Source organism: Canis aureus, chromosome 8, assembly GCF_053574225.1.
Source record: "Canis aureus isolate CA01 chromosome 8, VMU_Caureus_v.1.0, whole genome shotgun sequence".
Taxonomy (NCBI): Eukaryota; Metazoa; Chordata; class Mammalia; order Carnivora; family Canidae; genus Canis; species Canis aureus.
In genome coordinates, this window is record NC_135618.1 from 38238608 (window position 1) to 38266535 (window position 27928).

At 59.4% G+C, this 27928-nt stretch overlaps 2 protein-coding genes across 8 annotated transcripts in view; one reads left to right on the plus strand and one right to left on the minus strand.

Moving 5' to 3' along the window:
- The first annotated feature begins 33 nt into the window (after window positions 1–33).
- Window positions 34–12679, plus strand: GNPTG (N-acetylglucosamine-1-phosphate transferase subunit gamma). The gene is made up of 10 exons (XM_077906076.1): window positions 34–194; window positions 269–336; window positions 11134–11188; window positions 11259–11342; window positions 11409–11502; window positions 11594–11708; window positions 11782–11864; window positions 11944–12072; window positions 12154–12235; window positions 12329–12679. Exons 1-10 carry the CDS (start codon window positions 49–51, stop codon window positions 12391–12393), a joined length of 921 nt encoding a protein of 306 aa, XP_077762202.1. The 5' UTR covers window positions 34–48; the 3' UTR covers window positions 12394–12679.
- UNKL (unk like zinc finger) overlaps window positions 12526–27928 on the minus strand; it is a 29680-nt gene continuing 14277 nt past the window's right edge. For 2 of the 7 annotated variants that reach the window (XM_077906068.1, XM_077906071.1), the window contains exons 9-15: window positions 26935–26997; window positions 24247–24424; window positions 16856–16948; window positions 16249–16473; window positions 15558–15760; window positions 15218–15475; window positions 12526–14768 (exon numbers count right to left, since the gene is read on the minus strand). In XM_077906068.1, the coding sequence (XP_077762194.1) occupies window positions 14613–14768; window positions 15218–15475; window positions 15558–15760; window positions 16249–16473; window positions 16856–16948; window positions 24247–24424; window positions 26935–26997 (1176 nt within the window). In that variant the 3' untranslated portion in view covers window positions 12526–14612. Of the gene's footprint in view, window positions 14769–15217; window positions 15476–15557; window positions 15761–16248; window positions 16474–16855; window positions 16949–20854; window positions 21013–24246; window positions 24425–26934; window positions 26998–27928 lie in introns of those variants that run through there. The other 5 variants (XM_077906070.1, XM_077906069.1, XM_077906072.1 and 2 more) reach the window with 5 other exon arrangements.

A 27928-nucleotide genomic window follows, 5' to 3' on the forward strand; every position in this document is an offset into this window, starting at 1 on the left:
GCCCACGTGACCGGGCGGCGCCCACGTGACCCCGCGCGCGGCGCAGCGATGGCGGCGAGGCGGGCGGGCGTCCTGGTGCTGCTGGGGCTCGCGGCGCTCGGCTCGTGTCCCTGCGCCCCGGGGCCCCTGCCGTGCGCCCTCCGCGCCGCCGCTGCCGCCAAGATGAAGGTGGTGGAGGAGCCCAACTCGTTCGGGTGAGCGGGCCCGCGGGGCGCGGCGGGGCGCGGCGCCCAGAGCCCGGCCCCCCTGACCCTGCCGCTCCTCGCAGGCTCAACAACCCGTTCCTGCCCCAGACCAGCCGCCTGCAGCCCAGGAGGGAGCCTTCGCCCGTGTCCGGTGAGCGCGGGGCCCTGGCCGCGGACGTGCGGGCCGGGCTGGGCCGGGGGTGCTCCGGGGCGTTTCTGGCTCGCGCGGCGGTGTGAGCCTCCGGCCTCCTTTGCGAGACCTGCGTTTGCCTCTGCGCGGTGCTGAGCTGGCCCCGCTCGGCTGCGGCCGATGCCCGCGGTGTCGAGGCGCTGTTCGCGGGGGACCGCGGCCCTCACCCTGCGCCCTCGGTGCTCAGGCCTTGGAGGATGGCGCCGCCCGCCTTGGTCGGCCGACCCTGTCCGCTTGTTGGCCGGGACAAGCCCTGCTGCGGGGACAGCCCTCCCCCGGACTGCCTCTTGCTTCCAGAGGGAGGACCCCAGGGGTGGACTTGCTGGGTCGCTAAATGAGAAAGATCGGCAGTAAAAAGCCAGGGATGTTTTCTACGTTGAGCGCTGTGAACGTCCACTTTGTTGCAACGTTTAAAACTAGGTTACAGACGTTGTGACACTTTATCCCCTGATAGTTGCGGTTAGCAGTAAGTGTGTGATGGAAGCAGTCCAGGCCCCCCAGGCCTCTCCGTGCCCTCCACAGCTGTCCCACCCAACACTGCCCGGGATTGCTCAAGGGTCTCACGTGCATTTGGTTAATCAGGTGTCTGTATCCTAGACCGGGAACAGGTACCTCTGTACTGTTCGCTCTCTCTCCTTTTTTTTTTTTTAATAAGATTTTATTTACTTATTCACGAGAGAGAGAGAGGCAGAGACACAGGCAGAGGGAGAAGCAGGCTCCAGGCAGGGAGCCCGACATGGGACTGGATCCCGGGTCTCCAGGATCACGCCCTGGGCCAAAGGCAGACGCCAAACTGCTGAGCCATCCAGGGATCCCTGTTTGCTCTTTAAAAAAAAAATAGGGGCTTTCATGACCTTGACTTTAGGGAGTCCAGGCCAGGTGTCTGACAATGATTTCCTGGATTGGTCTGGGTTATGTCATTTGCCTTGTTCTGCTTTCTTTGGTGTGTGCTTTGTGAGTGGGATGGTAGGCTTGGAAGCTGATTACAGTCAGGTGGTCAGGTTCAGGGTGGGCAGGGATCCTTCACAGGGAGGAGCGCACCGTGGGGCGTCGTGTTGGAGGGCAGGGCTGCCAGTGTCTGTCCACTGTCGAGATGGGCTTGTGCCTCCGATCGTGGCCCAGTAGCCTCACGTTTATTCCAAGGGAGGAGGAGAGTGCGTGCCCACCTTCTACCTCTCTCATGCCATCTGCATCTACTATGGTCTCTGATAGAGAAGACCTTTACTTTCTTCTCCTTTCTCTTTTATTTTTGAAGATAATTATCAGCTGAGATTTAAGTTCTATTTTTATTGAGCCATAGTGGAGGTGTTCAATTTGAAGAAGTGTAGCAGTTGGCCAATCCATGTCCTTGTTGCCCAAAACACGGAGAACAGTTCCACCACCCAGAAAATGACTGTGTGTTCCTTTCCAAATCCTCCTCCTCCTCCTCAGCCAGGTGTCTGTCACTGTAGAGGAGCCTCCTCTGTGCTTGGCCTCCAGCTAAATGGAGCCCCAGAGCACACCATCCCGCATCTGGTTTCTTTCTGGCCTCGTGTTGGATTCATACACGTTGTCAGGTGTCTCACTGTTCTTACTGGTGAGTACATATTAAAAACTGTAAATGAGTGTAGTCTCTGGTTGATTGTGTCATGCCTGTGTCGATTTCCTGATCTGGGTGATGTACCAGAGTTAGGTGAGGACTGACTAGGAGAGGCTGGGCGATGGTACATGGACCATTTATTTATTTTATATAGAGAAAAACGCTCATGAGTGGGGAAGGGCAGAGGGAGGGCGAGTCCCAAGCAACCGCCCCACTGAGCATGGTGCCCCACATGGGGCTCAATCCCACAACCCTGGAATCATGACCTGAACTAAAACCAAGAGTAGGACACTCAACTGATAGAGCCACCCAAGCGCCCCAATTTTTACTTGACTTTAAACAATTTTATGGAACGCCTGCATGGCTCAGTCTGCCTTTGGTTCAGGGCATGATCCCGCAGTCCCAAGACCTAGTCCCACATGGGGCTCCCTGCATGGAGCTTCTGTCTGCCTGTGTCTCTCATGAATAAATAAATACAATTAAAAAAAATTTTGTGATAGGGCCAATTTGAAGCACGTGGGGAAGTGGAGGGAAGGACATGTGAGACCCCAAGTCCCTGCACTCAGCCTGGGCCCTCACCCCACAGCTGTGTTACTGTGAAACAAATTTCTCACAACTTAGCTCACTTGTAAATATCTTGGTGGGATGTCCTAAGGGCATAGGAACATCATCTTCATCACACTTTTTTAAAAAGCACTAATTCTTCAGTAAAACCCCCCTTGGTGCTTTAGATTTCTAATTGTGTCAAAATGTTTTTTAATTTTTATTTATGATAGTCACACACAGAGAGAGAGAGAGAGAGAGAGGCAGAGACACAGGCAGAGGGAGAAGCAGGCTCCATGCACCGGGAGCCCGACGTGGGATTTGATCCCGGGTCTCCAGGATCGCGCCCTGGGCCAAAGGCAGGCGCCAAACCGCTGCGCCACCCAGGGATCCCTGACCTACTGATTAATAAGGTTTTTAATGTAGTCGTTTCCAAAGACGCAGAGAGAAGGTCCAGGAATCTGGGGTGTGTGTGTGTGTGGGGGCGGGGACGGGAGCCGAGGCGCCCGGGGCCTGCAGCAGGAGCGGCCCAGCTGCGTGTCTTCGCTGTGACTCCAGAAACTGCATAAACTGATTTTTCAGGACTATCCCTTTTTAGAAAATACTTATTCCTAAACCAGCTGTAACGTGATTGGACAAACGTATAGTCTCTAAAAATGTTAAGAGTACAAAAGCCAAAAATCTGTAGCAGGCCAAAGGAAATGACACCAGCAGCTTTACGGCCGCGCCGCCCTCAGTGGTGGGAGCGTCCGCCCCGTCCGTGTGGTTCCAGGTCAGGCTAAGGCTTTAAGTCACGTATTCTCAAAAGAGCTAGCTGGCCTTTCCTGAGAAGTTGCTTTAACAGTTTATGCTGCAGACAGAAGGGTTCTGATCTGCGACATGTACGGATACAAGAGTAGGCCCCTGGACGCTTGACCTGTCCACATTACGCAGCTCAAATAGTTTCCTTCAAAACACTTTAAAGCTTATTACGGCAGAACTCTGGAGTTTTACCAGTTCTCCCCACCCAAATGTGTGTGTCCTTTACTGTGACTCAAGCAGCTTTCCCAGAGCGAGGTGTGCAAAGGTTGGTTTAAGAAAGGGAAGGGGAGGGCTCAGTCGGTATCCCTGGGTGACTTTAACTCTCATCCGAGCAGCGCAGTGACAGGCACAGAGAAAGTGGTCTCAGGAAAAGCTAATTCTGTTAGTCAAGCTTTGCTTTTTAAAAACTATTACTCTTCCAAAACAGAACCTTTAACGTGAGAATCTTGACTTTAATGAAAATTGTGCGAGGATTTTCTTTAATGATTAAAATCAAAACTCAGAAGGTCAGAGACCTAGGAGAGAGCCAGTGGCTCTAACGATGATTGGCTGTTTTGTAAAGCCTGGCATCTAAAATACAAAGTGAAAACCAGCATAAAGATCATGACAGTTACACGGCAGCTTCCAATCTCTTAATTTTTAAAGACGACTATTTTGAGAACGTACAACGCGCATAAACAAAAATGGTTCCAAGTGAAGTACACAACAAATATTGAAAAAAGGTCTACGAGAAAAGTTTCCCTCATTCAGTCTGACAAAAGTCCATCTCTTTCAGCAAATAAATCATAATTCTAAAGGGAATGTAAGTTAATCGTGGATTCAACACCGCCTGATGCGGCGTACAGGTGAGCGGGGGAGCGCGCCTCTACCTTCGCAGCCCGAGCCCGGCAGGGGTCAGAGCTCAGGGCCCACGCACAGCTGCCGCACGTCCCACGGGCTCCGGGCTCCGTGGGAAGCAGAACCCAGAGCTCACATTCAGATTTTCCGTGTCTTCTAGAACATGAGCTTCGATCTCGGTCTCCTGTCTTTAGCACAGAAGACTGGCGACATTCAGTCGTTTGCCCAGATAGTTCGGCGCCGAGGGCCATGAAGTCCTAGCGAAGCAGGGAAAGCGAGCGCCCCGGGGCGGGGGGGGGGGGGGGGGGGGGCTTTCTGGCGCTTTCCAGCAGGAGACAACAGAAAATATCGGAGACATTAAGATCTTCAAAGCAAGACGCACACAACAGTAAGCCAGCTGCCTCCTCACAGATGCAACTAAATGGTTCATCTAACTCGTTTCCAAAAGTAAACATGATTTTTAAATTTTTTACTAATCTCCACACCCAATATGGGGCCCAAACTCAGGACCCTGAGATCCAGAGTTGCAAGCAAGCTCCTCTGACTGAGCGGGCCGGGAGCCCCTCAGATTCCATTTTTGAAACGATAGGACCACTTAATAAAGACTGAAGTGTCCTCTGCAGAATATTGAGGAATATTACAAAGTTGATTTCTAAAACCAGTGATGTTTTCTTTTTCAAAAGCCACGTGTGCGCTCTCCTGGCTCTCAGACACCAGTGCCTGGAGTTTGGGAGTTTGGAGATGATGGTTTTCTTTTCCATAGTTGTCTAATTGCCAACAAAGCAAAAGTCTCTATGTTTCCATGACTTCACTTGTCCATTTGTGCTCAGTAATGGCAGCAGCAAAAAAAACCAAAACCATTGAGCCTAGCAAGTGTATACAGCAGCACGACGGGGTCCTGTGGGGTCGGCAGGTGGCACCAGCGGGGGTCCAGTCTGTGCAGACAGGCTCCCCTCCATGGTTCTTCTGGCTTAATTCTCTCAAGTACGTGGCTTTTTCTTGGAGTTCAAAGAGTTGGAGGCTGATCGCAAAGCGCTCACTGTAAATGGTTTTCAGTAGTCCCTCTCCATCGGATCCGAGCTCGGAGGCTGCTGTGTGTCCTGCGAGTGGCCTCCAGGAAACAGCTGGGGGCTTACCCTGAGGCCCACTGCCTTCCTGTGTTGCCCCCACCTTCCAGCTGCTGGGTCACCTCCCCGTCTCTCTGCTCCGGACACTGGGGGGGTGCTCATCTGGGCCCAGCCACCTTGGCGGTGGACCTCCCAGCAGGAGGGGCAGCCTGGTGGCACGTTACTTCTTTGCTTTATTCTACACAGATGATGATGTCAGAACTCTCCCGTGCCCTTCCTGTGAACTTGTGCAAGTCCGTGCTCTTAAGTCAGTCGGAGCGGTTCTTCCTGTGAGCTCATGTTCCTGAGTGTATACAGCTTAGATTGCTTGCTTTGAGTTTAGCTGTAGGGACTTCGAGTCATCCTTTTAACTTTGAACCTATAAACAAGTTCATACGGTTCACATGTAAACCTGTAGAGACAGGTGGGCTCAGTCTGCTCTTTTGTCTCATCCCATTACGTTGTGCTCCCTGAGGGGCCCGCTGGTTGGTCCTTTATAAAACTGAGATATGGGGATGCCTGGGTGGCTCAGGTGTTAAAGCGTCTGCCTTTGGCCCAGGGCGTGATCCTGGAGTCCCGGGGTCGAGTCCCACATTGGGCTCCCTGCGTGGAGCATGCTTCTCCCTCTGCCTGTGTCGCTGCCTCTCTCTGTCTCTCATGAATAAATAAATAAAATCTTAAAAAAAAAAAACAAACTGAGATACGATATAGAACGTTAAAATCATTCCAGGTGTACAATTATCTGCTGCAATATTTGTACATACTGGAAAGTAATCGCCACAGTAAGTGTAATTTAAAAAAAAAAATTGGGGGATCCCTGTGTGGCTCAGCGGTTTGGCGCCTGCCTTTGGCCCAGGGCAAGATCCTGGAGTCCCGGGATCGAGTCCCACGTCAGGCTCCCGGCATGGAGCCTGCTTCTCCCTCCTCCTTTGTCTCTGCCTTTCTCTCTATGTCTATCATAATTAATAAATAAATAAATTAAATAAATAAATATTTATAAATAAATTTTATTTACTCATGAGACAGAGAGGCAGAGACCTAGGCAGAGGGAGAGGCTTTGGCTCAGGGCATGATCCTGGGGTCCTGGGATCGAGTCCTGCATCAGGCTCCCTGCATGGAGCCTGCTTCTGCCTCTCTCTGTGTCTCTCATGAATAAATAAATAAGAATCCTTAAAAAAAAATCCACTCTCTTGGGATACCTAGGTAACTCGGTTGAGCACGTGGCTCTTGATTTCAGCTCAGGTCATGATCTTGGGGTGGTGGGATTAAGCCTTGAGTCGGGCTCCGCACTGAGCACAAGGCTGCTTGAGATTCTCTCTCTGTCCCTGCCCTACATGCACACACTCTTGTTCTCTAAAAATATGTAAATAAGGGATCCCTGGGTGGCGCAGCGGTTTGGCGCCTGCCTTTGGCCCAGGGCGCGATCCTGGAGACCCGGGATCGATTCCCACATCAGGCTCCCGGTGCATGGAGCCTGCTTCTCTCTCTGCCTGTGTCTCTGCCTCTCTTTCTCTCTCTGTGACTATCATAAATAAATAAAAATTAAAAAAAAAATAAAAATAAAAATATGTAAATAAGACTTAAAAAATGTACTCAGCAATTTTCAAATATACAACACAGTATCATTAGTTATAGTTACCATGCTGTACGTGACATTCCCATGCCTTATTTATAAGTGGAAATTGCAATCTTTGACCCCCACCATTTGGCCCAGCCCTCGCCCCTGGCAACCACTAGTCTGTTCTCTGTATCTTGGAGCTTGGTGTTTTATTTTTTTAGATTCCACATGTGACCTCATCCAGTATTTGTTGTGCTGATGGTGGTGTAGTGGCTTCTGGGTCCATTCGTGCTGTCACAGAGGGCAGGATTTCCTTTTTTATGGCTGAATATGGCTGCATGGTAGTTGCTGCATCCGTGTTTACCACCTCTTCTTCGCCCATCAGCGGACACGTAGGTCCTCTCCATGTCTTGGCTGCTGTGGATAATCCTGCTCTGAGCACGGAGGTGCACATTTCTTTTTCAGATGGTTTCATTTTCTTCAGATAAACATCACAATAAATATCCACAGATCATATGGTATTTTTATATTTTGAGGACCCTCCACACAATTTTCCAAGTGGCTGCTCCAGTGTGCATTCCCGCCAGCAGTCCACGAGGTTCCCGTTTCCCCATGTCCTCGCCAGCACCTGCTATTCCTGCGTGGTTGAGGTCACCGTTCTGGCAGGTGTGAGGATAACTTGTCATGGTTTTATGGGGCGTTTCCATGGTGGCGAGTGATACCGAGCACCTCTGCGTGTACCTGCTGGCCGCCGGGTGGTCCCTTCTGCAGGACTGCATGTGCAGACCCACTGCCTGCCTTGGACTGGGGTTTTCGGTCTTGAGTTGAAGGAGTTCTCTGTATGTTAAGGGTATTATTAGTCCCTTACCAGATAGAGGACTTACAGATCTTCCCTCCCATTCCGTAGGCTGCCTTTTCATTTTGTTGGTCTCTTCACTGCGCAGAAGCTTTTTACTCTGACATGGTCCCAGCAGCCATGCAGAGGCCCCGGGTTCCCCACACCTGACCAGTTTACCTTCCTGCGCGCGCGCGCGCGTGTGTGTGTGTGTGTGTGTGTGTGTGAACAGTCCTCCTGGTGGTGGGTGTGGAATGAGCTCTCATCTGGGACCCTGGGGTCACGACCTGAGCTGAAGGCAGATGCCCAGCCACTGAGCCACCCAGGCATCCCTGAGTTTCCATTTTAATTTTAGGATGGTTTTTTCCTATTTCTGCAAAAAAAATAAATTGAAGTTATTGGCATTTTGATATAGATTGAATTAAGTCTTTTAGGGTAGTGTTCACATCTTAAGTTTTCCTATCCGGGGATCCCTGGGTGGCGCAGCGGTTTGGCGCCTGCCTTTGGCCCAGGGCGCGATCCTGGAGACCCGGGATCGAATCCCACATCAGGCTCCCGGTGCATGGAGCCTGCTTCTCCCTCTGCCTATGTCTCTGCCTCTCTCTCTCTCTCTCTCTGTGACTATCATAAATAAATAAAAATTAAGTTTTCCTATCCATGAACACGGGGCATCTCTCCATTTACTTCATTTACATCTTTAATTTGTCAGCTACGTTTTGTAGTTTATACACGTATTTTGCATCTTTGGCTTATTTCCAAGTGTTTTTTTTCTATCGTAAATGGAATTGTTTTCTTTGATTTCCTTTCTGGATTGCTGCTAGTGTAGAGAAACACACTGGTGTTTGCCAACCTCGTGTCCTGCAGCTTTGCTGGCACACTTCTGTGGATCAGGTTTTCTGCACACACGACCGCGGCTGTAGTGGTATTTCTTCCTTTCCAGCGTGGAGGCTGCTGTTGCTTGTCCTGCTGTGTGCACCCCGGCTGGAAGAAGCTCGCGGAGTGGGCCGGGGCCTGTCCTGGGCCGGCTGACCTCCTGGTTTGTAGAGTGTTGGCATGAAAGGGGTTGAAATCCGGCAGGTGCTGCTGTGTGCCTCCACCGCGTGGTCACGGACTCTCCCGTTCCTTCTTCTGGATTACATTCGTTGTGGGATCTCGAACATCCGTGTATTTTGGGAGTGACCCCCACTTGGTGAGGGCGTGGGATCCTTTTAATGTGCCATCGGAGCCCATTTGCTGGTGTTTCCGTTGCAGATTTCCCGCATGAACGTTCATAATGGACCTTTTAGACTTTGGTCGCGTGCTGAGGCTGGCCTCACGGAGTGAAGGGGCAGCTTCCAGGAGCGCCTGCGGAGGGACACCGTGTTCCTGGGGGCTTGTACACGTCACATAGGTCATCGGGGTGTACGTTTCCCATGGTGCTCTGTTCTCTCAATTCTGCAGAACTCACAGCGTCCCCACTTTCGTAGCTGATTATAGGAATTTGTGTGTGTGTGAATCTAGCTAAAGGCTTATCGATTTTGTTGATCTTTTAAAAGAACCAGTGTCGGGTTTACTGATTTATTTTTGTCTCTGCTCCAGTCTTTATTATTTTCTTCCTTCTGCTAGCTTGGAGTTTAGTTCGATCTTTGTCTAGTTCGTGAGAGTGTAAAGACGTGAGGTCTCCCTTGTCGCCTGTACCAGAGCCCCCTTTAGCTGTCACCGTGTCCCAGAGTAGTTTCTGATTTCCCTTGCGATTTCCTATTTGACCTAGTGGTCAAGAGGTAATTCCTGTAAGTCTGTGAACCTCCCCCACCTGCTGATGCTGTGATTTCGGCCTTCCACTGTGATCGGGAAGGAAGGTGTGCGGGAGTACCTCGTGTCGGGCCCTTAGTCTCCTGGCAGCTTCCAGCCTAGGGGCTGCCCTGTGTGGGGCCCCCCGCGCAGGCCGTGTGTCGCCGGCACGTGCCTCGGGATGCAGGGTGCCGTTGGTGTACCCTAGGGGACGGGCTCATGGGAACCAAGGCGGCACAGCCTTGTGGCTTCTCTGTCCCTTGCATCTTGCGTGGCTGTTGATGCTTCTTCCAGGCGACAGGTTGGATTTCATGCTCATCGCCCCTGTGTATATTCCGGGTCTGTTTTCTCTGGTAACCACGGGGGCGGAGGGTACGGGAGGTCATTCAATTCTAATTTGAATTTTTGTCAGTTTTCATCACGTACAAAACTGCAGCTCCGCCCCTCCCCCCGCTGTCACCGGGTTGCACGCGACCTCTTTGGACGCTGCGCCCGGTGGCAGAGGCCTAGGGTGATGCTTTACGCGTCCGTCTTTCGAGTTCTGTGCATTTTCAAGTCAAACGTAGACGCTCCGTGGCCTTGCAGTCTGGCCGCGTCCTCACTGGGGAGGAGACGGTCCTCATTCTGTCTGGATGAGGAAGGCCTCGGTGGCCCATGGGGAGGGTGCATGGTGCACGCCGATCCGCCCAGCGGGGCGGGGTCCTTCGAGCTGCCACCGGGGCTGGGGAGGCTTGGGGCCAGCTGCTCAGATTGGTCAGTCCCCGGCTCTATCCAGGCGGGAGGCCTCTGTCCTGGGCTCGCCCTGCCGCGGCTCACTGGGTCTCCCGTGGGCTGAGGGGCTGGAGCCTTCCTGCGAATCCTACCTTGGGGGTTAGTTTTCAGCTCCAGCATTTCTTTTGTGGTTTCTTCCTGTAACTTTTTTTTTTTAATATTTTATTTATTTATTCACGAGAGACATGGAAGCAGAGATACAGGCAGAGGGAGAAGCAGGCTCCATGCAGGGTGCCCGATGTGGGACCCGATTCCAGGATTCGGGGATCATGCTCTGAGCCAAAGGCAGACGCTCAACCACTGAGCTACCCGGGTGTCCCTCTTCCTGTAATTTCTCTGTCCATGTTCCTTTAGTTCTTCGTTAAGTCTGGCGTCCGGGCTTCTCCTGGGAGGGTTGTCACCCTGCCCCGGGCTGGGCCATGTTCTGCTGTTGCTCCGTCCACCTCGTGAGGACTTGCAGGGATCCGGGCTCCTGCTGGCGGGGCTCCTCGTCAGCTGTGTGCACGGGGCCGCCCGCGGGCCTCAGGGTGCTGTCGTGGGTGCCCCACCATAAGTCCCGCAAGGCTCTCCGTCCCCTGCAGCTTTCCTGAGCCTTGCCCACCTTGCCTGCCTGAGATCCAAGTTAGGCAAGACGGAGCCCAGGGCAGGGGCAGCCCCAGCCTGTCGGAAGGTCGCAGAGCTGGCCCGTCCTCCTGCTGCGCCAGAGGCCGTGGCAGGTACAGACGCCCCGAAACTGGCCTCACCCGCTTGAAGGCTGCTTGGGGTTGGCTTGGGTGCTCCAGACTCCCACGAGGTTGTTCTGATGGTTTCTGGTTTCTTTGACGTGTCCTGACGTCACTCGGCTCCTGCGTCCCCATCTCTCAAGTTTAAGGCCACCTTGGTTTCCGAGGAGGGGCGTTGCTGGGCGGCCTGTGCACCTGCAGCACACGCTCGACTCCAGCCCTGTGCTCTCTTCCAGGGCCTGCACACCTCTTCAGGCTTTCTGGCAAGTGCTTCAGCCTGGTGGAGTCCACGTGAGTGCAGGGGGCCAGGGGCGGGGGTGGGGGGCAGGCGCCGGGCCCCCTGACGCACCTGTGCCCCCAGGTACAAGTACGAGTTCTGTCCCTTCCACAACGTGACGCAGCACGAGCAGACCTTCCGCTGGAACGCCTACAGCGGGATCCTGGGGTGAGTGGGGCGGGCAGGGGGTGCTGGGCCAGCCGCCCGCCCCCCTTCACATGCTGTCCCCCGCAGCATCTGGCACGAGTGGGAGCTGTCCAACTACACCTTCAAGGCCATGTGGATGAGGGACGGCGACTCCTGCCGCACCCGGAGCCGCCAGAGCAAGGTGGGTGGGCAGTGAGGGCGCGGGTTACCCACCCCCCCCCCCCCCCCCCCCCGGTCCCTTGAGGCTGTGCCCACCGAGGCTGTGCCTGCAGGTGGAGCTGGCCTGCGGGAGCAGCCACCGCCTGGCCCGCGTGTCTGAGCCAAGCACCTGTGTGTACGCGCTGACCTTCGAGACGCCTCTGGTCTGCCACCCACACTCCCTGTTAGGTAGGAAGTCCCTGGGCGGGGGCGGGTGGGGCAACAGAGCAGCTCAGCTGAGGCTGTGTCTGTTGGGTCGCAGTGTACCCGGCCCTGCCCCCGGCCCTGCAACAGAGGTGGGACCAGGTGGAGCAGGACCTGGCCGACGAGCTGATCACGGCCCAGGTGAGGGGCTGGGTGGGCAGCCCCGGGGCCGGGCTCACCGCGGCCGGGAGCCGGGCGAGCCCTCTTCCCCCACCTCCAGGGCCATGAGAAGCTGCTCAGGGCGCTTTTTGAGGATGCAGGCTACTTAAAGACCCCGGAAGAAAGTGAATCGGTGCAGGAAGGAGGGGCTAAGGCCCCAGTGTTCCAGACCTTGGAGAACTGCAGTGAGGTGCGGGCAGGAACGGGCGCCCAAGCCCCAGGGTGGCCTCCCTTCAGCCTCCCGGCTGCCCTTGGAACTCTTCTGTTCCAGGCACATAAAGAGCTGTCAAAGGAGATCAGGAGACTGAGGAGTGTGCTGACACAGCACGGCATCCCCTACACGAAGCCTGCAGGTAAGTCATGAGCAGGTGCAGGGCCCCAGCCCACCTGGGACCTACCGCCTGGGGGCCAGGCCCTGTGCCAACTGCTGCTCGGTGTTCTGGCAGAAACTTCCAGCCCTGAGCACATGGGCCCCAAGACACCCACAGATGGGACCGCAGAACAGCTCTGAGGCGACGTGGGACTGCGTGGGAACACCTTGTGACCCGAGGGCAGCACCAGACTGGAGATGGGGGACCTGGGGCGTGCATCCTCTGCCTTCTGGCCCGTGGGCCCCCAGGCTCAGCTCAAAGAGGCAGACAAATAAAGATTCAAAGTTTTAATTAATTCCTGTACTGATAAAAATAATTCCATGAATTCTGTAAAGCATTGCATAAATGCTGTAGTGTAAAAAAAATTTAAACAATTGTTAACTTGAAACAATTCACTATAAGTAAATGATTATGCGTTAAAAATAACTACCTTCCAAGTTAAGAGAGTTCCATTCCAGTAACATTCTCATCTAAATACTCCGAACAAACATAGATAAATTAATCCACATGATGCGTCCACAGTGAGCCGAGGTCTCCTGTGGCCCCAGTCATAAACAGCGGGGCTAGGGCACCAGAGCCGAGAGGCAGCGGGACGGCAGCCGGAGGGAGCACTGCGCCTGGCGCTGCTGTCGCCCGCCTGCAGGACCCCAAGGCCTGCAGGGTGGGGAAGGCTCCAGGGTGGGGAAGGCTCCCCCAAGACACGGGGCAGGAAGGACCCAGACGAGCAGCCCCCTGGGCACCCCTGGAGTTCCACTTGGGCAATTCTGGAGGGGGTCCTGGTGGCACACCTGGCCTCAGGGCACGTGCAGGGGAGGGGGGTCCCCAAGATGCCGCAGCTCCAGTCTCCTGCTGCACGGCAAGAACCGACCAGAGTAGCTTATACATAGACCTCAAGCTTAATTATCCTTAGTTTATAATTTGAAAATATCTAGGCTAGGTATTGATAATAAACATTGTCCTGTTTCCCAAAAAAGACCAAAGGCCTGAAATGGGAAACAAGTGCATAAATATTAATAAAAATAAAGAATTTTAAACGGCGATAACAGTAGCACAAAATATACGTCATTTCTAAGAGCTAATAAATCATCATCACTATCATTAAAAACAAAGTAGATTCACTAAAAACAAGTCAATAATCCCCCGTAGTCGTGGACTAGCTGCAGAACGTCATGGGTCCGCCTTTAAAAATGACAGAGCTATCAGTTTGTTTTACGTTAAAAAAGGTTTTTAAACCTCTTACTATAGTATTTGGTTACTGATAAAAATTTTTACCGAGCCACTTTGCACTTTACAAAATGCTATTAAAAGTCTTTGGCAAAGCCACGGGTGGCCGAAATGCGCCCGCGCTCGTGTCCATGCCAGAGGGGCACCTGTCTCCGCCCCTGCGACGGACTCAGGGCGCCCTCCTGGCAGCTGCTGGCGGGAGCCTCACGGAGAGCAAAGTCTGCATAAACTACAGACACCCTTCGCTTCCCCCCAGATTTCTAGGAAAAACCACCCGGTGTGGACCAGAGAGGATTCAAGTCATCACCAAAACCAGACCCGTTCTCAGGAGCGTCTGTGCCACGGCCGGGTGGCCAGGCTCTGTCGGCAGCGGGGGGTCGCCTGAGGGGTCCTAGGGCGCAGCCTGGGAGCCTCTTCCTCGGAGGCTGGCATCCAGCTGCGGGCCTGGCTGTGGGCGAGTCTCTGGCCTCAGGTTTCCCGAGTGGGAGCCGGGCCACCCTCCGGGTGGGCTCCCAAGGCTGCAGAGACTCAGGCACGACTCTGAAATAAGAGGATACCCGGCGCCATGGAGCCCCTGGGCCCCGCCTCCCACTGGGGGAGCGAACCAGGCTGAAGGCGGCCCCCCCCACCCCCGGCGAGGCTCAGGCACTTAGAAAAGTGGCCACAGGTCACGGAGCGTGATGGGGCTCGAACGCCATTTCCTGGTCCTGGAATCTAGAACTCCAGTGATGTGCACGTGCACGCAATTGGGAGAGTCCCCTTCACAAAATTAAAAACCTCTAAATGTGTCTTTCAGTATCACTGCTATAAATACTATTTGTTTGCACTTAATTTGAAAACTATAAAAAAATCCTAGGCATTTCTCACTACTAGATAAACGCTCATTTCGTAAGTACTAACTTCAGAATAGGAAATCTAAGTCTTTACCATACCATGAACGAACAGTAAGCGGAGAGAAAACAGAGGTTCACAGTACACATAAAGCTTCTTGTCGCATATTAAAAACCACGGACCTAGAAAGCAGCTTAGAGCAACTTACGAAGTCCCAGTCCCCCTGCGTACAAAGTGCTTGGCGGGGTCATAGTCCATCAGGCCTGCGGGCCCCGCAGGGTCAGGCAGGGGCACTGGGCAGCGGTCACCACGGGAGGGGCTGGCCCTCGCAGTAGGCGCAGGGGGGCGCGCCCGCAGCGCAGGGCTCACAGAGCACACGGTGCTGGCAGGGCTGCAGGACGCCGCCGTGGGCGCGCTCCCGGCACACGGCGCAGTGCTTGGCACGCAGCTGGAAGATCACCTGCGGTGAGACACAGGGCAGCTGGGGCAAGGCCCAGGAAAGCCCACGGGGCCTCTGCGTCCCAGGGGTCCCCGTGGCCACGGGCGTGGGCAGGGCTGCCGTGGGGGGGGGGGAGAGGGGAGGGCCGGGGAGGGGAGGGGAGGGCGGCCAGGCAGCAGGGGCTTCTGCCCCGCCCCACGGGCTGCAGCCCGACATCAACCCACGCCCGCAGTCTGCGGCTCAGAGGCTAGGCCCCTGCAGGAGAGTGTGGGGGGCCTACGAGCCTTCCAGACGCCCCCAGGTTCTAACGACAGGCCCCGCGTGAGGGGGCTGCAGCGGGGGCAGGAAGGGCAACGGGGGCAGCAGGCAGAGCACCCACCAGGGACCCCGGGGCAGCCTCCCTGCGGGGGCGGGGGCGGCTGGCAGGGTGCCCGGTGGGCAGAGGGGGGCCAGGTGGCACCCGCACTCACCCCATCCACGGCCTCCAGATCCAGGCGCAGCTGACTCTGCAGGGAGTGCAGCTTCGGGAGGGGCACGGTGCCCAGGTCTGCACAGCGCCGCAGCCCCGCCAGCGCGGTGCACAGCCCGCGGCCCTCCAGCTCCTCCTGCAGCCGCTGGAACTGCGCCTCCACCTCCTCCTTCTTCTGCAGTGCCAGCCGCCGCGCGCTGTCCGCCGCCAGGGCCCGCTCCTTCGCCTCCTTGGCCTCCCGCTGCCACGCGTCACACGCCTGAAACCCGGAGGGGCTGCAGCAGGCGGGCAAGGGGGGCCTCCCCCCGCGGGCGCACCGGTGTCCCCCCCGCCGCGCTCACCTGCTTCACCTGCTGCCAGGACTCCTCCCATTGCCGGATCTTCCTCTTGGCCTCGTCCAGCTGCCGCCTGACCCGGGCCAGCTCCGCACCGCTGGGGCTCGCGCCTGACGAAGGGGCAGGGCCGGGGTTCAGGATCGGGGTCGGGCTGGGAGAGAAGCTGCCGGAGACAAAGTCCCAGATGCTCCCGGGGACGCCGTTCAGCCCTGGGGTGGGGGGGTGGGGGCGGTCACCACGGTGCTGACGCCTGCCCCATCCTTTCCTGATCCTTCCCCCCATCCTTCCCTCATCTCTCCCCCAATCCTTCCATGCTTCCCCCCATACTTCCCCCATCTTTCTCTGATCCTTCTTCCATCCTTCCCTGATCCTTCCGCCCGGATTAAAGCGGAAACGAGGTCAGAGCTGTCACCGTATCCCAAGCAACTGGCGGGCGGCGGCGACCTACCCCGCCCGAAGCCCTCCTGGCTGCACAGTCTGCGCCGGAGAGCCAAGAGCTGGCCAGAGGCGCAGGGAGCAAAACGATACTTAAAAGACACTCTTCTAAAGCCCAAGGAGCTACCGAAGATAACGTTTCCCGATGGAAAATTAAAGGCAGAGCTAGCGCTGTCCCCATCCTGTCCGTCGCTGTGCCACGTGTCGGAGGACATGGCGGGTCCCCAGCCCGGGCACCCCCGTCCCACCCGCGCCCACTCACCCAGGGCGTAGGACGCGGCCGACGAGCCCAGCGCTCCGGGCTCGGACTTGAGGGTGGGCGGCTGCTGGGGGGGCGTCATGGTGGAGGACACGAGCGGCCCCGACAGGGACTGCGACAGCGAGCTGAGCGGGGAGGTGGACAGTGACGAGGACGAGTGCAAGGATGGGGAGCGGGGCAGGCCGCCCGGGATGGTGACAGGCTCCGAGCCCCCCAGCGACCTCGGACCTGCGGAGGGGAGGATGCTGAATGGGCGGGGGCGGGGCCAGGCCACCAAGGACTCTGGCCAGAGCCCTGTCCCCTGGACACCAGAAGGGATGGTCACGCCCCCTGCCCATCAGAAGAGATGACCATGCCCCCTGGACATCAGAGGCGGCCATGCCCCCTGGACATCAGAAGAGATGAACTTGAGGAAGAAAACATTCCAGGGTTGCACGTGGGCCCACGTGGAGCTTGGAGCGGCTCCTCGCCAGGGCCGTGGTGGTCGTGCCCAGGTGTCTGCAGAGACCGGTGCTGAGACGGAGGTTCACGCGGGGGTGAGGGGTGGCAGCAGCCGCGGGAACCCACCCCCGGTGCTCCGCAGGGCTCTCCCGGGGCTCCGCACCCCTACCTGTCGGGCCTGGGTCGCCGCTGTCATGCTCATCCAGCTCTTTGTCTAGGGCTGTGAGGCTGCCGTCCCGGAGATGAAGCTCTAGTGCAAAACCTGGTGAAACGGCCATGAGTGAGAGCAGGGCCACACCAGGGCCCGGTCCCAGGGGGGAGATGAGCTGCTCCCCCAACCGCGGCCCGCGGCACCGTGAGTGTCTGGGACCCTGGTCCACGCCAGGCCAGTCTGTCAGGGGGGCAGAGGCATGAACAGCGTCGGCTCCCCAGCTCCCCAGGGTTCCTCCCAAGCCCCTCCTTCACCCTGACCCCACCCTACGCTGCCCCCCCGGCCCCCCAAGCTTTCCTATTCCAGCAGCTGCATAGCAGTTCACTCAGGGAAGGAGAGGCCAGAGAACAGGGCCCAGCGTGGGGCGTGGTCTTCCCGCCCAGGGTCTGCAGAGGCCCAGGCGGCGCTGGAGGCAGGGCAAGGAGCTCAGCCCCACACTGCTCGGCCCCACGCTGCCATCCCCGATGCGCGCCTCCCTGAGGCAGGTGGGCCTTCCCTGAGTGGCCAAGCCTTATCCCCAGCATGCCGGCCAGGCGCATCAGGCTCCATCTCCAGAGGTCACAAAGCAGCCCCCGTCCCCAGGACTGGGTGCACCGTGGGGCCCTGTGCAGGCCTGCTTGTCCCGTGCGTGAGCCGGGCTTCCATGGCCTCGTGCCTCTGCCCTGCCCCCAGCTGCCTAGTGCAGCGTCTGTAGAGTGACACCAGTCAGAAAGACCCTTGCAGGACCTTTGCTCATCTCTGGCCACACCCCGCCCTGGGGCCCCTGGGTGTGTCAGACCAGCAGCTGAGCAGGCCAATCGGGGCGCTTCAAACCCCCGCTTTAGGGTCCAGGAGCGAAAGCTGACCTGCCGGTGCTGCAGGAAACGGGCTGTCCTCTGAAATGAGAGGCCTTTACCATAATTGCCAGGGAAACACGGCTGGGTGTGGGGGCGAAGAGACGTCCCTGGGGCGGGCAGGCCAAGCGCATGGAGCGGGTGGGTGTAGAGCAGACCTGCCCTCTGGCCCCATGGGGGGCATGGCCGCACCATCCCTCCCTGTCCCCAGGGGTGCTGGGCGCCACTCAGCCCGTGAAGCCCACCGAGCCCACACACGCTGCGCCTCCCCTGGGTGGTGGCCGAATGCTAAGTTCCAGCACGTGGGCTCACATTCCGTTCCGGAGGCCCCCCGGCTCGGGCCTCTGCGGCATGTGAAGGGGACACGTGGGCGCGGGGTCGGGGATACCAGGGAGGGAGCTGCGCCCGCTCGGCAGGTGTGGCCGGGAGCAGGGAATCGGATTCGGCCACAGGAGAACTTGGGGAACCACCAAGGCCAGCCCGCCTCCCCGCCCATCGCCCTGGCCTCGGACCTGCCCGCTCCGGGGAAACGCTCCTCCAAGGTTTTAGGGACTCTCGAGGGTCCCATCCAGAAACGAGATGTACGTGCGAGGTGGTGGCCGCCACCCCCCCAACCCTGCCACCCCCGTCACTCTGAAGACCAAGGCAGCCAAGGAGCTGCGAGTGCGAGGCGGGCCTGGTCCTCTGGAGGCAGCAGCCCCGCGCCCAGGGTGACAGGCCTGCGCAGCCCCTTTCCCTGGGTGGCCCCAGCCCATGCTTCTGGGCCTTCAGTGGGTACTTCCCGCCCACCCGCGGGCAGCTCGTGCCCAGCACCCAGGGCCAGGCGTCTGCCTCGTGGGGACGCCGGAACCATGCAGCACAGGAGGCGGCCCGGCAAATCCACTCTCACTGTGCGGACCCTGGGGGGCGGGGGGCGCCTGCACCTTGCTGCTCTGCTGCCGGCACCCCGCGGTCCCCCGCCTCCGGCCGCCCCTCCGCATCTGTGCCAAGTCACCTTCTCCTTACAGACACACCCTGCTGGGTTAGGGCCCATCCCAATGACCTCGTTTTACCCCCACAGCACCTGCAAAGACTTGTTCCCGATAAAGTTACGTCCCCGGATGGGGCAGTTACAGTGGAGACATACCCTTTGACACACGGAATCCTGCCCATGAGAAGGGAAGCTGTGGACAGCACACCCCACCCTCCCAGGTGCCCTGTGCTTCACTGGGACCTCAGAACTTTGGGACCCTGGGCCGATAGAACTTCCCCGGCTCAGGGAAGACACCGCCCGTGCCGAGGCCCCACACCCATACCCACCCCTTGCGGCCCATCCCCCTTCTTGCCATCCTGTCTCCACCTCCCCCAAACTACTGCCAAGCCCTCCAGCCCCGCACCCATGCCCCCTGCCCTCCCTGGGGAGCCTGGCGGCCCCTCCAAGGCCCCAACACGCTGGGCTGCAGCAGCCCTAACCCTCACCCGCCAACGGCCCCCAGCACAACAGGGAAAGGCCCAGCATCAGAGGCTTCTCAAACTCTGGGGAGTCAGAGGCCTGCCGACCCAGAAGGCCAGCGGGAGCCCCCCCCCCCTGCCCCTGAACCCGCAGCGGGGAGGGCCCCAAGCTCCGTGATCTCTGCAGGCTGCCCCTCAGCCCCCAGCAGCGTGATCCCAGGAATAACCCTTCTACAATGCTGGGCCCCCCATGCTGGGCCCCCGCCAGGAGGCCTACCTCCCAGACAGAGGTTGCCCCCCACCCACCCACCCCCTGGTGGCCGCTCCAGCCCACGCCGCCTCCCCCTCCTCCTTTGTCTCCCTGCAGCCTGGGTCCTTGTCCTGTGCCGGGAGAGCTTCTGCTCAGCCCCAAACCCCGGGTGTGCTCCAGTCCAGACTCAGGGCACCCGCCTGTGTGCACACGCATCTGCTAAAAGCAAGCACTGACCCCCCCCACGTGCCCTGCCCCCTCCTTCCCACACTCCGCTGTGGCCAAAGCGGGGGCAGCCCAACCCCACTCCTGGGGTGCTGGCCCACACGCCTTCTCAACCTGGGGTCCCCAGGTCAGCCACGCCTCAGGGTGTGGCCTTAACCTTCAGACTCAACCTTCGGCCCCTCAGGACCAGTTAGAGGCGATGTGCTTGAAACTCGACAAAGTTGTAGAAAACACTTTCTGAATAACAGAAGCACACATGAACTGATAAATCTGGGAAAACACGCTGAAACGGGAGCCTTTTCTCACCTGGAAAAGCTTCTTCTTGTGCGGGTCCCCCACCCCCACCCCGTGACTCAGCAGAGACGCCCCTCCCCCAGCCTCAGGAGCAGAGGGGTCGCACAGGGCCGCCCTCCCCGACAGCACCGGCGTGCAGGGCGCACTGGCTACTCTGGGAGGTCGACCCTGCCTACTCCACCTCCCTGCTGAGTCAGACCCAGGTTTTCCAGGACATTCTCTCAGAAGAGCCGACTTTTAAAAGAAAGGACTTTAACACTCAAAATCTGGAGCCCAATTACGCAAGCTGTGCCATCTGCCCCAGGACCCGCCTCGTCCAACTCCCAGGAACCGCCCAGATGTTCGTGAGAAATTAGCGGATAGCTGCTGAGTAACGACCCTGGCAGTCCCCAGATCCCGACGTGACACAGCACATTCGGCGCCACTCAGTCCTCCGGGGTCAAGGGACACACGGGGACAACACGCATGGTGCACAGAATCCAAGGCCGGGACGGGGCAGCCCTGCGGCCGGGATGCCCCCCAGCGAAGGCCCCGGAGGACCGTCCTCCCCAGGCGCAGGGCGCACCAGCAGCACCTGGCAAGCCCACTCACCCACCGGCCTGGTTCCCGACGGCGCAGGCGACCATCCCCGGGCAGGACAAGGCGGGAACCCGTCCTCGCTACGGAGCCACAGACCCCCCCGCGCGGCGATGCGGGCCCCTGAGCCCCCGGCTCGGGCCCACGCAGGAAACCGGCGGGCGCCTCTGCAGAGCAGGCTCCACAAAGGGCACGTCTGCATCACATCCCCGCACAGCCTCCGAGGAGCCGGGTACCGGCCCCCTGCCTGGCACACCTGGCCCGGCCGCGGGCAACCTGAACGGGTGCAAGGACCACCTGGACACGAGGGCAAGTGCACCTGGGGGGGGCGAGGGGAGGAAGACGCACCTCACCTGGGGAGGCTGGCACCTGGGGATCTGGGGGTACGGCGCACCTGGGGAGGCGCGTCCAGAGGGGGTGGGCTCTCACCTCGCCCGGGGTGCACAGCCGGGTCCGCATGACCGCGACCCACAGCCGGGCGGCGCGGGGCTGCGGATGCTGACTCACCGTCCACCGCGCCGCCGCCGCCGCTGATTCAAATGCAGCCCGCGCCCCGCCCGCCCCGCGCCGCCCCCGCCCCCGCGTGACGTAACCCCTTGACCCGCCCCGCGCCAGCCCCGCCCCCGGGTGACGTAACCCTCCGCCCCGCCCCGGGTGACGTAACCCTTCGACCCGCCCCCGGGTGACGCAACCCTTCGGCAGTTGCAGGTGCAGGGGTGGGGGCGGGGGGGGACCCGCCGGCCGGAGTCCTCCGAGGCCCGCGTGTGGGTCCCCGGGGGGCGCGCACCTGCCGACACCCGCACCTGCCCCTCCGACCTCCTGGCGGCGGCGTGGTCCAGATGCGCGCGGAGGCTCAGGGAAAGAAGGGAGGGCCCCGGGCAGGCCATGGTCAGGATGACAGGCCACGACGACCTCTGCCCTTGAGGGCACTGCGAGCCACCTGCCCACAGCACCGGCGTCAGGCCCTCCGTCCCCCACAGCCCGTCTGGAAGGCTCTCCCGCCCTTCACCCCCAGCCGCTCCGGGCCATGAGCTCCGCAGGGGACTATCCCTACGGTCCCTTTTTTAACCTGCAACCTGCTCATGTGAAGTGGAAGGAAAGGAAATCTGCCAAATGGCCCTGAAATGATTGCCCTGGATCCATTAACTACACAATGACTCTGGGAACAGCACCTATTTATTGCAGAGTTTACTCATTCTTCCCACGCAGTGTGTCGGTAAGGAGGTAACCTGAGCCACACTGGAGGAAGGAAGAACGGGTCTACACCGCAGCCCCCAGCCGCAGTGGGTAGGGCGGCTCAGCAGCAGAAAGGCAGCTGGCTGGGGCCGTCCCGGGGCACAAGGCAGTCCTGGGGAGTCCTAATGGCCCATATTACTGGGCTATGACTCTACGCGCCATCTCAGAGGGGGTCAGAGAGCACGGAGGGTCCCACGGATGCCCGCGGCTCATAATTGTGGCAGCGGCAGCAGCAACAAACTGTATCATCTGCAAACAGGCCACGTGGACTCTGAAAAGGGGTTAAGCTTGTCACCTCTGGGGGGCTGGTTCAGGGACCATTTAGGTCCATGAGAGCAGAAACTGCAAGATGCTCAGTGACACAGGCAGACAGGCGGAGGACCCCCTGATGGCAGGATGGCCCGCCCTGGAGCCACCGCCCTGGAGCCCCCGCATGTGCCCCGAGGCCCCCTTTCCAAGCAGAGGTGCACTGAGCGCTTCACTCAGGTGAGCAGAGCCCGTGTGGTGTCACCTGTTTAGGGGCAGGGATTTCATTTCCTAATGACTCTCCTGTTATGCTTAAATCCTACTATTACTGCCTTTAGAGTAGGAGAATAAGTTTTCTTTTTAAAACCTTTGTGTTTTACACATAAGACCCAAAACAGTAAAGTCAAACATGCCCTGCATAGCAATGGCTTTCCGGCTCCCTCCCGAGTGGAAACAGGGCTGCAGCGCGCACCTGCCCCGCACGCCCGCCCACCCTGTGCTCAGCCAGGTGTGTGCGATCTCCAAAGGCCTTGGGTGTAACGTTCTCTGGGAGCTGCCTCCAGACACACCGTACACACCGTGGTTCCTTCCTAAGTACCCAACTCCTGAGAGGGCAGAGAACCTGCTTGGTGGCCAGACTGGCTGTGGCCACCTACTGCTGCTTTTCGGATGTAAGCGCACACACTGGCCATGGGCCCTCATGCCTTGGCCCTGGCCTCGGGGTCTCTGCCCGGCTGAGTCCTCACGCCCACCGGTGGTGACCTGAATCCATGCAGAACCACATGCTCCCCTCAGACCTCGTGGCTCAGGAGGGATACCTCGTTCAAGCCCAGCTCCACGTCAAGGTAAAGTACGCGTGTGTGTTTTCACTTAAACACACACGGATCCTCCCGATGAAGTACCCGACACCTGAACCAGCTCCCCTGTCTCAGGCAGGGCCCGAGTGGGGCCGGCTGCCAGCCTTCTCACTCCCACAGACGGGATTCCCACAACACACCGGAGCACACCCACGGAGGCCACAGGTTTGTGCCCGGCAAAGCAAGGACATCGGGGCTCCCCCCTACACCCCAGAGCAAGCTCCATTCTAGAGTTCTTGGGCACACGAAGCAGCTCCACAGTGGAGCCCACGCAGCAGCGCCAGGGCTGTGGGAAGACCCACGCGGCCACAGAAAGTCTCCAATGTTCTAGAAGAACCGACTCAGAGTGAGCACGGGGCAGGAAGGCCAGGCCGCGCCGGGAGCAGAGAACGCCGCACACGTGGAAGGGCCCCAGGAGTCAGCCGGGACTCGGGAGCAGGATCGCGCCCCCCCCACCGCCAGGCATCCCTCAGGCGGCAGGAGCGACGACACTGGCTCTATGGCCCTCTCAACGGAAGGGTTTGCTGTCTACACAGCCACTGGAAATAGACCCTGTCCACCCTCGCCGGGGCTGGTGCCACCCTGCGTCTCAGCATGGGCCTCACGGCAGGCAGCGTGACTATGCTTCCCTGGTGGCCGCCCGAGGATGTTTGGCTCTGGGTAGGTACAGGCCACCTCGAATGCGGCCACCTGGCCAGCTCTGGCGGGGGAGTGGTGCCTGACACGGGTACACAGGGGCAGAGCCCACACCCACCACCAGAGAAGGCAAAACAGAGGGGGTACCCCAGGACCCGAGCGCCAGGACGACAGCTCTGGAGCTGAGCAGGCCTCGCCCAGGAGCGGCTTCCTTGTCCTGCCCACGGCCACACCTTCCCAGCCAACCCCAGACAGAGACCACGAAAGTGGCACCAACAGCGCTCCTGCCGGGCCTCCCTGTACCGGGGCAGGGATGCAGGCCCTCCACGGGCGCAGCCATTCACGCGACCACCCAGACGTGGCCGAGGGCCTGGGGACCTGCAGGGCACGGCAGGGGTACCCCCTCCAGCCCTCCGCCCGTCCCCCCCTCCCTCCGGCCTGGCTCCATTCCCCTGGTCACCAGTCCCCCCAAACCCTCAATGACTCCCAGCAGCTAAGGGGCGCTCAGCAGTGGCCCTGCCTGCGGCCGGCCTCATCCCGCACTCCTTCCACTCCTGCCTTGGCCCACGGGCTCCTGGCCCCGCTGCAGCCTGCCGCTCCCAGAGAGGTGGGGGGCGGGCTTCCAGACCCCAGGCGGCCCAGTGAGGGGACAGGTGAGCAAACACACCTGGCTTTTCTACAAGGAGCTTTCTGCAGCACGTCCTGGAAAGACACAATGCGGTGCGGAGAGGAGTCGGGGTGACAGGCAGGGGCTGTTAAACCTACCTAGGGTGGGCTCGGCAGCACCACCCGGGGGCTCGAGCGGGTGCACCCAGACTGGGAGGGCGGGCAGGGCGGTCGGGGAGGAGCTGCCGGAGCCGGCACTGGACGCCAGGCTGGACGCCACACTGGACCCCAGGCTGGGGGCGAGCGGGTGAGCCGCTGCTGACACGGTGAGGTGGTTCTGCGCAAAGACACACAAGCAAAGTGAGCAGATGAGAGAACAGCAAGTGACGAGGACACGGGGGGATGGGTGCCTGAAGCCTCACGGACGGGATGGTTGGCTACTGTCTGTCCCCAAAGCAAAACATAAAGAGGTTCGGCTCCTCTGCATGGTTTGGGGGGGCCTGGAGGGCAGGCGGTCGCGACAACCCGGACGGGCAGACCCACTAGCTGCCGATCGTCCAGAGACAGAAACCAACACACCTAGGAAGGATCGTCTCCGCGAGCTGCTCTGCGGAAATGGTTTCCTAGGGGCGCCTGGGGGGCTCAGCTGACTAAGGGTCCGGCTTTGGCCCAGGATGTGACCCCGGGGTCCCGGGATCGAGTCTTGCATTGGGCCCCCAGCGGGAGCCTGCTTCTCCCTCTGCCTCTGCCTGTCTCGTTCTCTCTCTCTCTCACGCTCTATCTCAATAAACTCTTTTAAGGAAAAGAAAAAACAAAATGGGTTTCAAGAGCAAACATGATAGTAAAAAAAAAAAAAAAAAAAAATCCCCTAAAAGGGACAAGCAGAGAGCCAACGCCACTCCTGCAAACAGGAAGATGACTGCATGAGCCCGTTACCTGAGAAAGGTAAACAGAGGGCGCGGGGCAGCTGATAGCGGATCAGAACCAGCGCGGTCCGGGGGTGGTGTGCGGACAGCACTGTCCCTGGGGAAGAGGCCCGGCAACAGTTCCGTGGGCCGGGCTCAGGCTGTCCACGTGGCCGTGGCGGAGGCGCGACCGGGGTCACCGTGCCACTGGGCGCTAGACATCCTGCTAAGGGGATGTGTGCAGCGTCTGGTTTTTGCTTCAAATGGAGACAGGAGTTCCCTGGGGGCAGGGGCTACGAGACCAACCGTAAGGGGGGTGGGGTTCCTACTGGTTTGTCAGCACCAGTGGAAATCTCCTCAAAAATTAAAAAAAAAAAAAATGATGTTTTGGGAGAGAGGAACGCAGCACAGGGCGGTTCTTCCACATAACTGTCCAGGCGCTGGCCTAGCTCAAGAGGAGCCCAGGGGCAGCCCCCCGTCCCGCGGCACGCAGGGACCCCAGCAGGCCACTGTGCCCCGCCACCGTGCAGGCTGTTTTACACTCACTGGAACGGAGTCCCCAAGGCAGAGAGGGTCCCCCTCGCCACCTCCGCTGGGTTGCCTGGTCCCAGGTGCACACACTGCCCAGCCAGCCACCCCCCCCCGCCAGCGGAGCCTGCTGTGGCTCCACCTGCCCCGTCCCAGCGCCGGGACCGTCCCTCGAAGACGTCGGGTGACGCATCATCCTGAAGGCTGGCGACACCCGCCGGGCCCTCCCGAGCCTACGGGGATGGAGGGCCTGGCGCCATCCCCCGGCCACGGCACACAACAGGTGCCCGGAGGTAAGGACAGCATCCCCAGGGCGTCCCCAGGGCATCGCCACACCAGCCTCCAGCCATGTGGCCTTTGAAGCTGAGGGTCCCAGGGAAATACTGTCAGCCACCCCGCTGGCCAGGGGAGCCCCAGGCTGGCTTTCCTACCTGCCCCCTTGGGTGCTCCCTTCCCCCCAGAGGCTGGCTCTGGGTGAGCCGGGGCTCGGCTCCTGGCCGCTGACATGCATGAGGACACCCTGGGCGGCAGGCCAGCGCGATGTCCCCGGGGAGGCCTGCGCACCCACAAGGCCTCTCCAGCGGTGTCTGGACCTGGCAGGGGCTGGCCCCCGGAGTACTGGCCACTCCCCTTCCGATGCTTCCCGCTTCGGGCTCTTAAGGAACAGCCCGGCCATCCTAACCTCCAGGACACATCAGAAAATAACTAAGTCGCGTTTCTACTTTCAACTCAATTTCTGCCAATTCCAAAGCTCCTGGGAGAGGAACCCGTACCACTTGTCCTGAACACTTCACGAGTCCTCTGGGGGGCCTGGGGGGGGGGCCGCCGAGGGAACTAGGGCAGCTGGGGGCCGGGCGCCTGGCCCGCAGGGCATTACGGGTAAAGGCCACAGCAGAGGCCAGAGACGGGGCAACGGGCTGGCCAAAGGGGGACGCCGGCTGCAGCCACGCTAATGCTCAAACTGTGCCATCTTACGGGGACGGGGAAGCACCCGGGTCCTGGGTCCTAGAGCAGCGGCGACCAATCCTACCCAGTGACTCGAGTCCTCAGGCAAAGGGAGATGTGCACAGACCCGGCGGGGGGTCACCAGACGAGACAGCGCGGGGCCAGGGGGAGGACTCGCAGCAGCGGGCACCTCGGAGCCCTGGGAGTGAGGGCATCGGTGGCCGTGGGCAGGCAGCCCCCGGGGACGCGCGGAGAGGACCTGGTGTCATGGCTCCCACAGTGCAAGCCAAATAGTTTTTGAATGTGAAAACAAAAGAATGTGCAACAGCCGAGCATGAGAAGAACAGAAGTGAAACTGTAACGACGCCACAAAGGACAACAAGCTGGCGGCTCTGGGTCTAGAGGGAACGCGTGTGGGTCCCAGCGCCAGGGCCGCCCGGCCGCGCCACGGGGGCCTCGAGGCCAGTACCTGCTTGCTGTCCTGCTCCCCGGCCCTGTGGCTGCCCTCGGCAAGGGACTCTCTCCTCTTCGCCTGCAACAGAGAAAGCAGCAGCGTGGGAAGCAGGCAGCGGGGCTGCAAATGCAGAGACCGGAGCTTCCCTTGCCCGTGAGCAAATCCGGGGATGGAAGAGGCATTCAAGTCACTACCCTCCGTCAGGTCTGGACCACCTGTCACCCCTGCTTGCCGGCCTCCGGGCCGGTCTGCGGGGCTGAGAGCAGGAGCTCTGCACCCCCCGAGCCCACGGCTCGTCAGGCCGAGCCCCGGGAGCTGGCACGGGTCTTGGGAAGAGTGAGGCCAAGCTCTCCCCACCCCCCAACAGGCAGCACACGGCTCATGTGCACGTACGGGCCCACGAGATCACCCTCACCCGACACCATGCCCTCCCCGTGTCTACCGGCCAGGCGTCCTCCCTGGAAACAAGCCCCTCTTCTCTCATCTTGGGGCTTCTCCGTTTGCTCTTCCTTAGAAGGACATTAGGCCGCCAGGTCCGACTGCTTCGTTGGGTCTTGACTCCCTCTCCAGGAAGCCTTCCATGTGGGAAACGACCCTCCTCTCCTGTTTCCCTCTGATCACTAATGCACAGGGGCCCAGGCTGCACCCCAGGGCAGTGGGAGACGTTTTCTCTGCCCCACACGTATAGAAATCCTGTGTCGGATGAGCCACCTGCCAGGGAAACTGCCCAGGGCAGGCTTTGCTCACGGAGCTCCAGACCAGCACTCCCCCAGCTCACACACGAAACCCGCAGGCCAGGGGCGCCCGGGGGCTCAGCGGCTGGGCTTCTGCCCCTGGCTCAGGGCGTGACCCCGGGGTCCCGGGATCGAGTCCCACATCGGGCTCCCTGCATGGAGCCTGCTTCTCCCTCTGCCTATGTCTCTGCCTCTCTCTCTCTGTCTCTCTCATGAATCAATAAATAAAATCTTAAAAAAAAAAAAAAAAACCCGCAGACCAGACTCTGCCTTCA

What these genes read in the sequence shown, in the direction of transcription:
- GNPTG (XM_077906076.1), top strand. Translation starts at nt 49, where the DNA reads ATGGCGGCGAGGCGGGCGGGCGTCCTGGTGCTGCTGGGGCTCGCGGCG. An exon ending in GGAGCCTTCGCCCGTGTCCG is followed by an intron (nt 337 to 11,133) that starts GTGAGCGCGGGG and finishes GCTCTCTTCCAG; the next exon opens with GGCCTGCACACCTCTTCAGG. An exon ending in CCACCCACACTCCCTGTTAG is followed by an intron (nt 11,709 to 11,781) that starts GTAGGAAGTCCC and finishes GTTGGGTCGCAG; the next exon opens with TGTACCCGGCCCTGCCCCCG.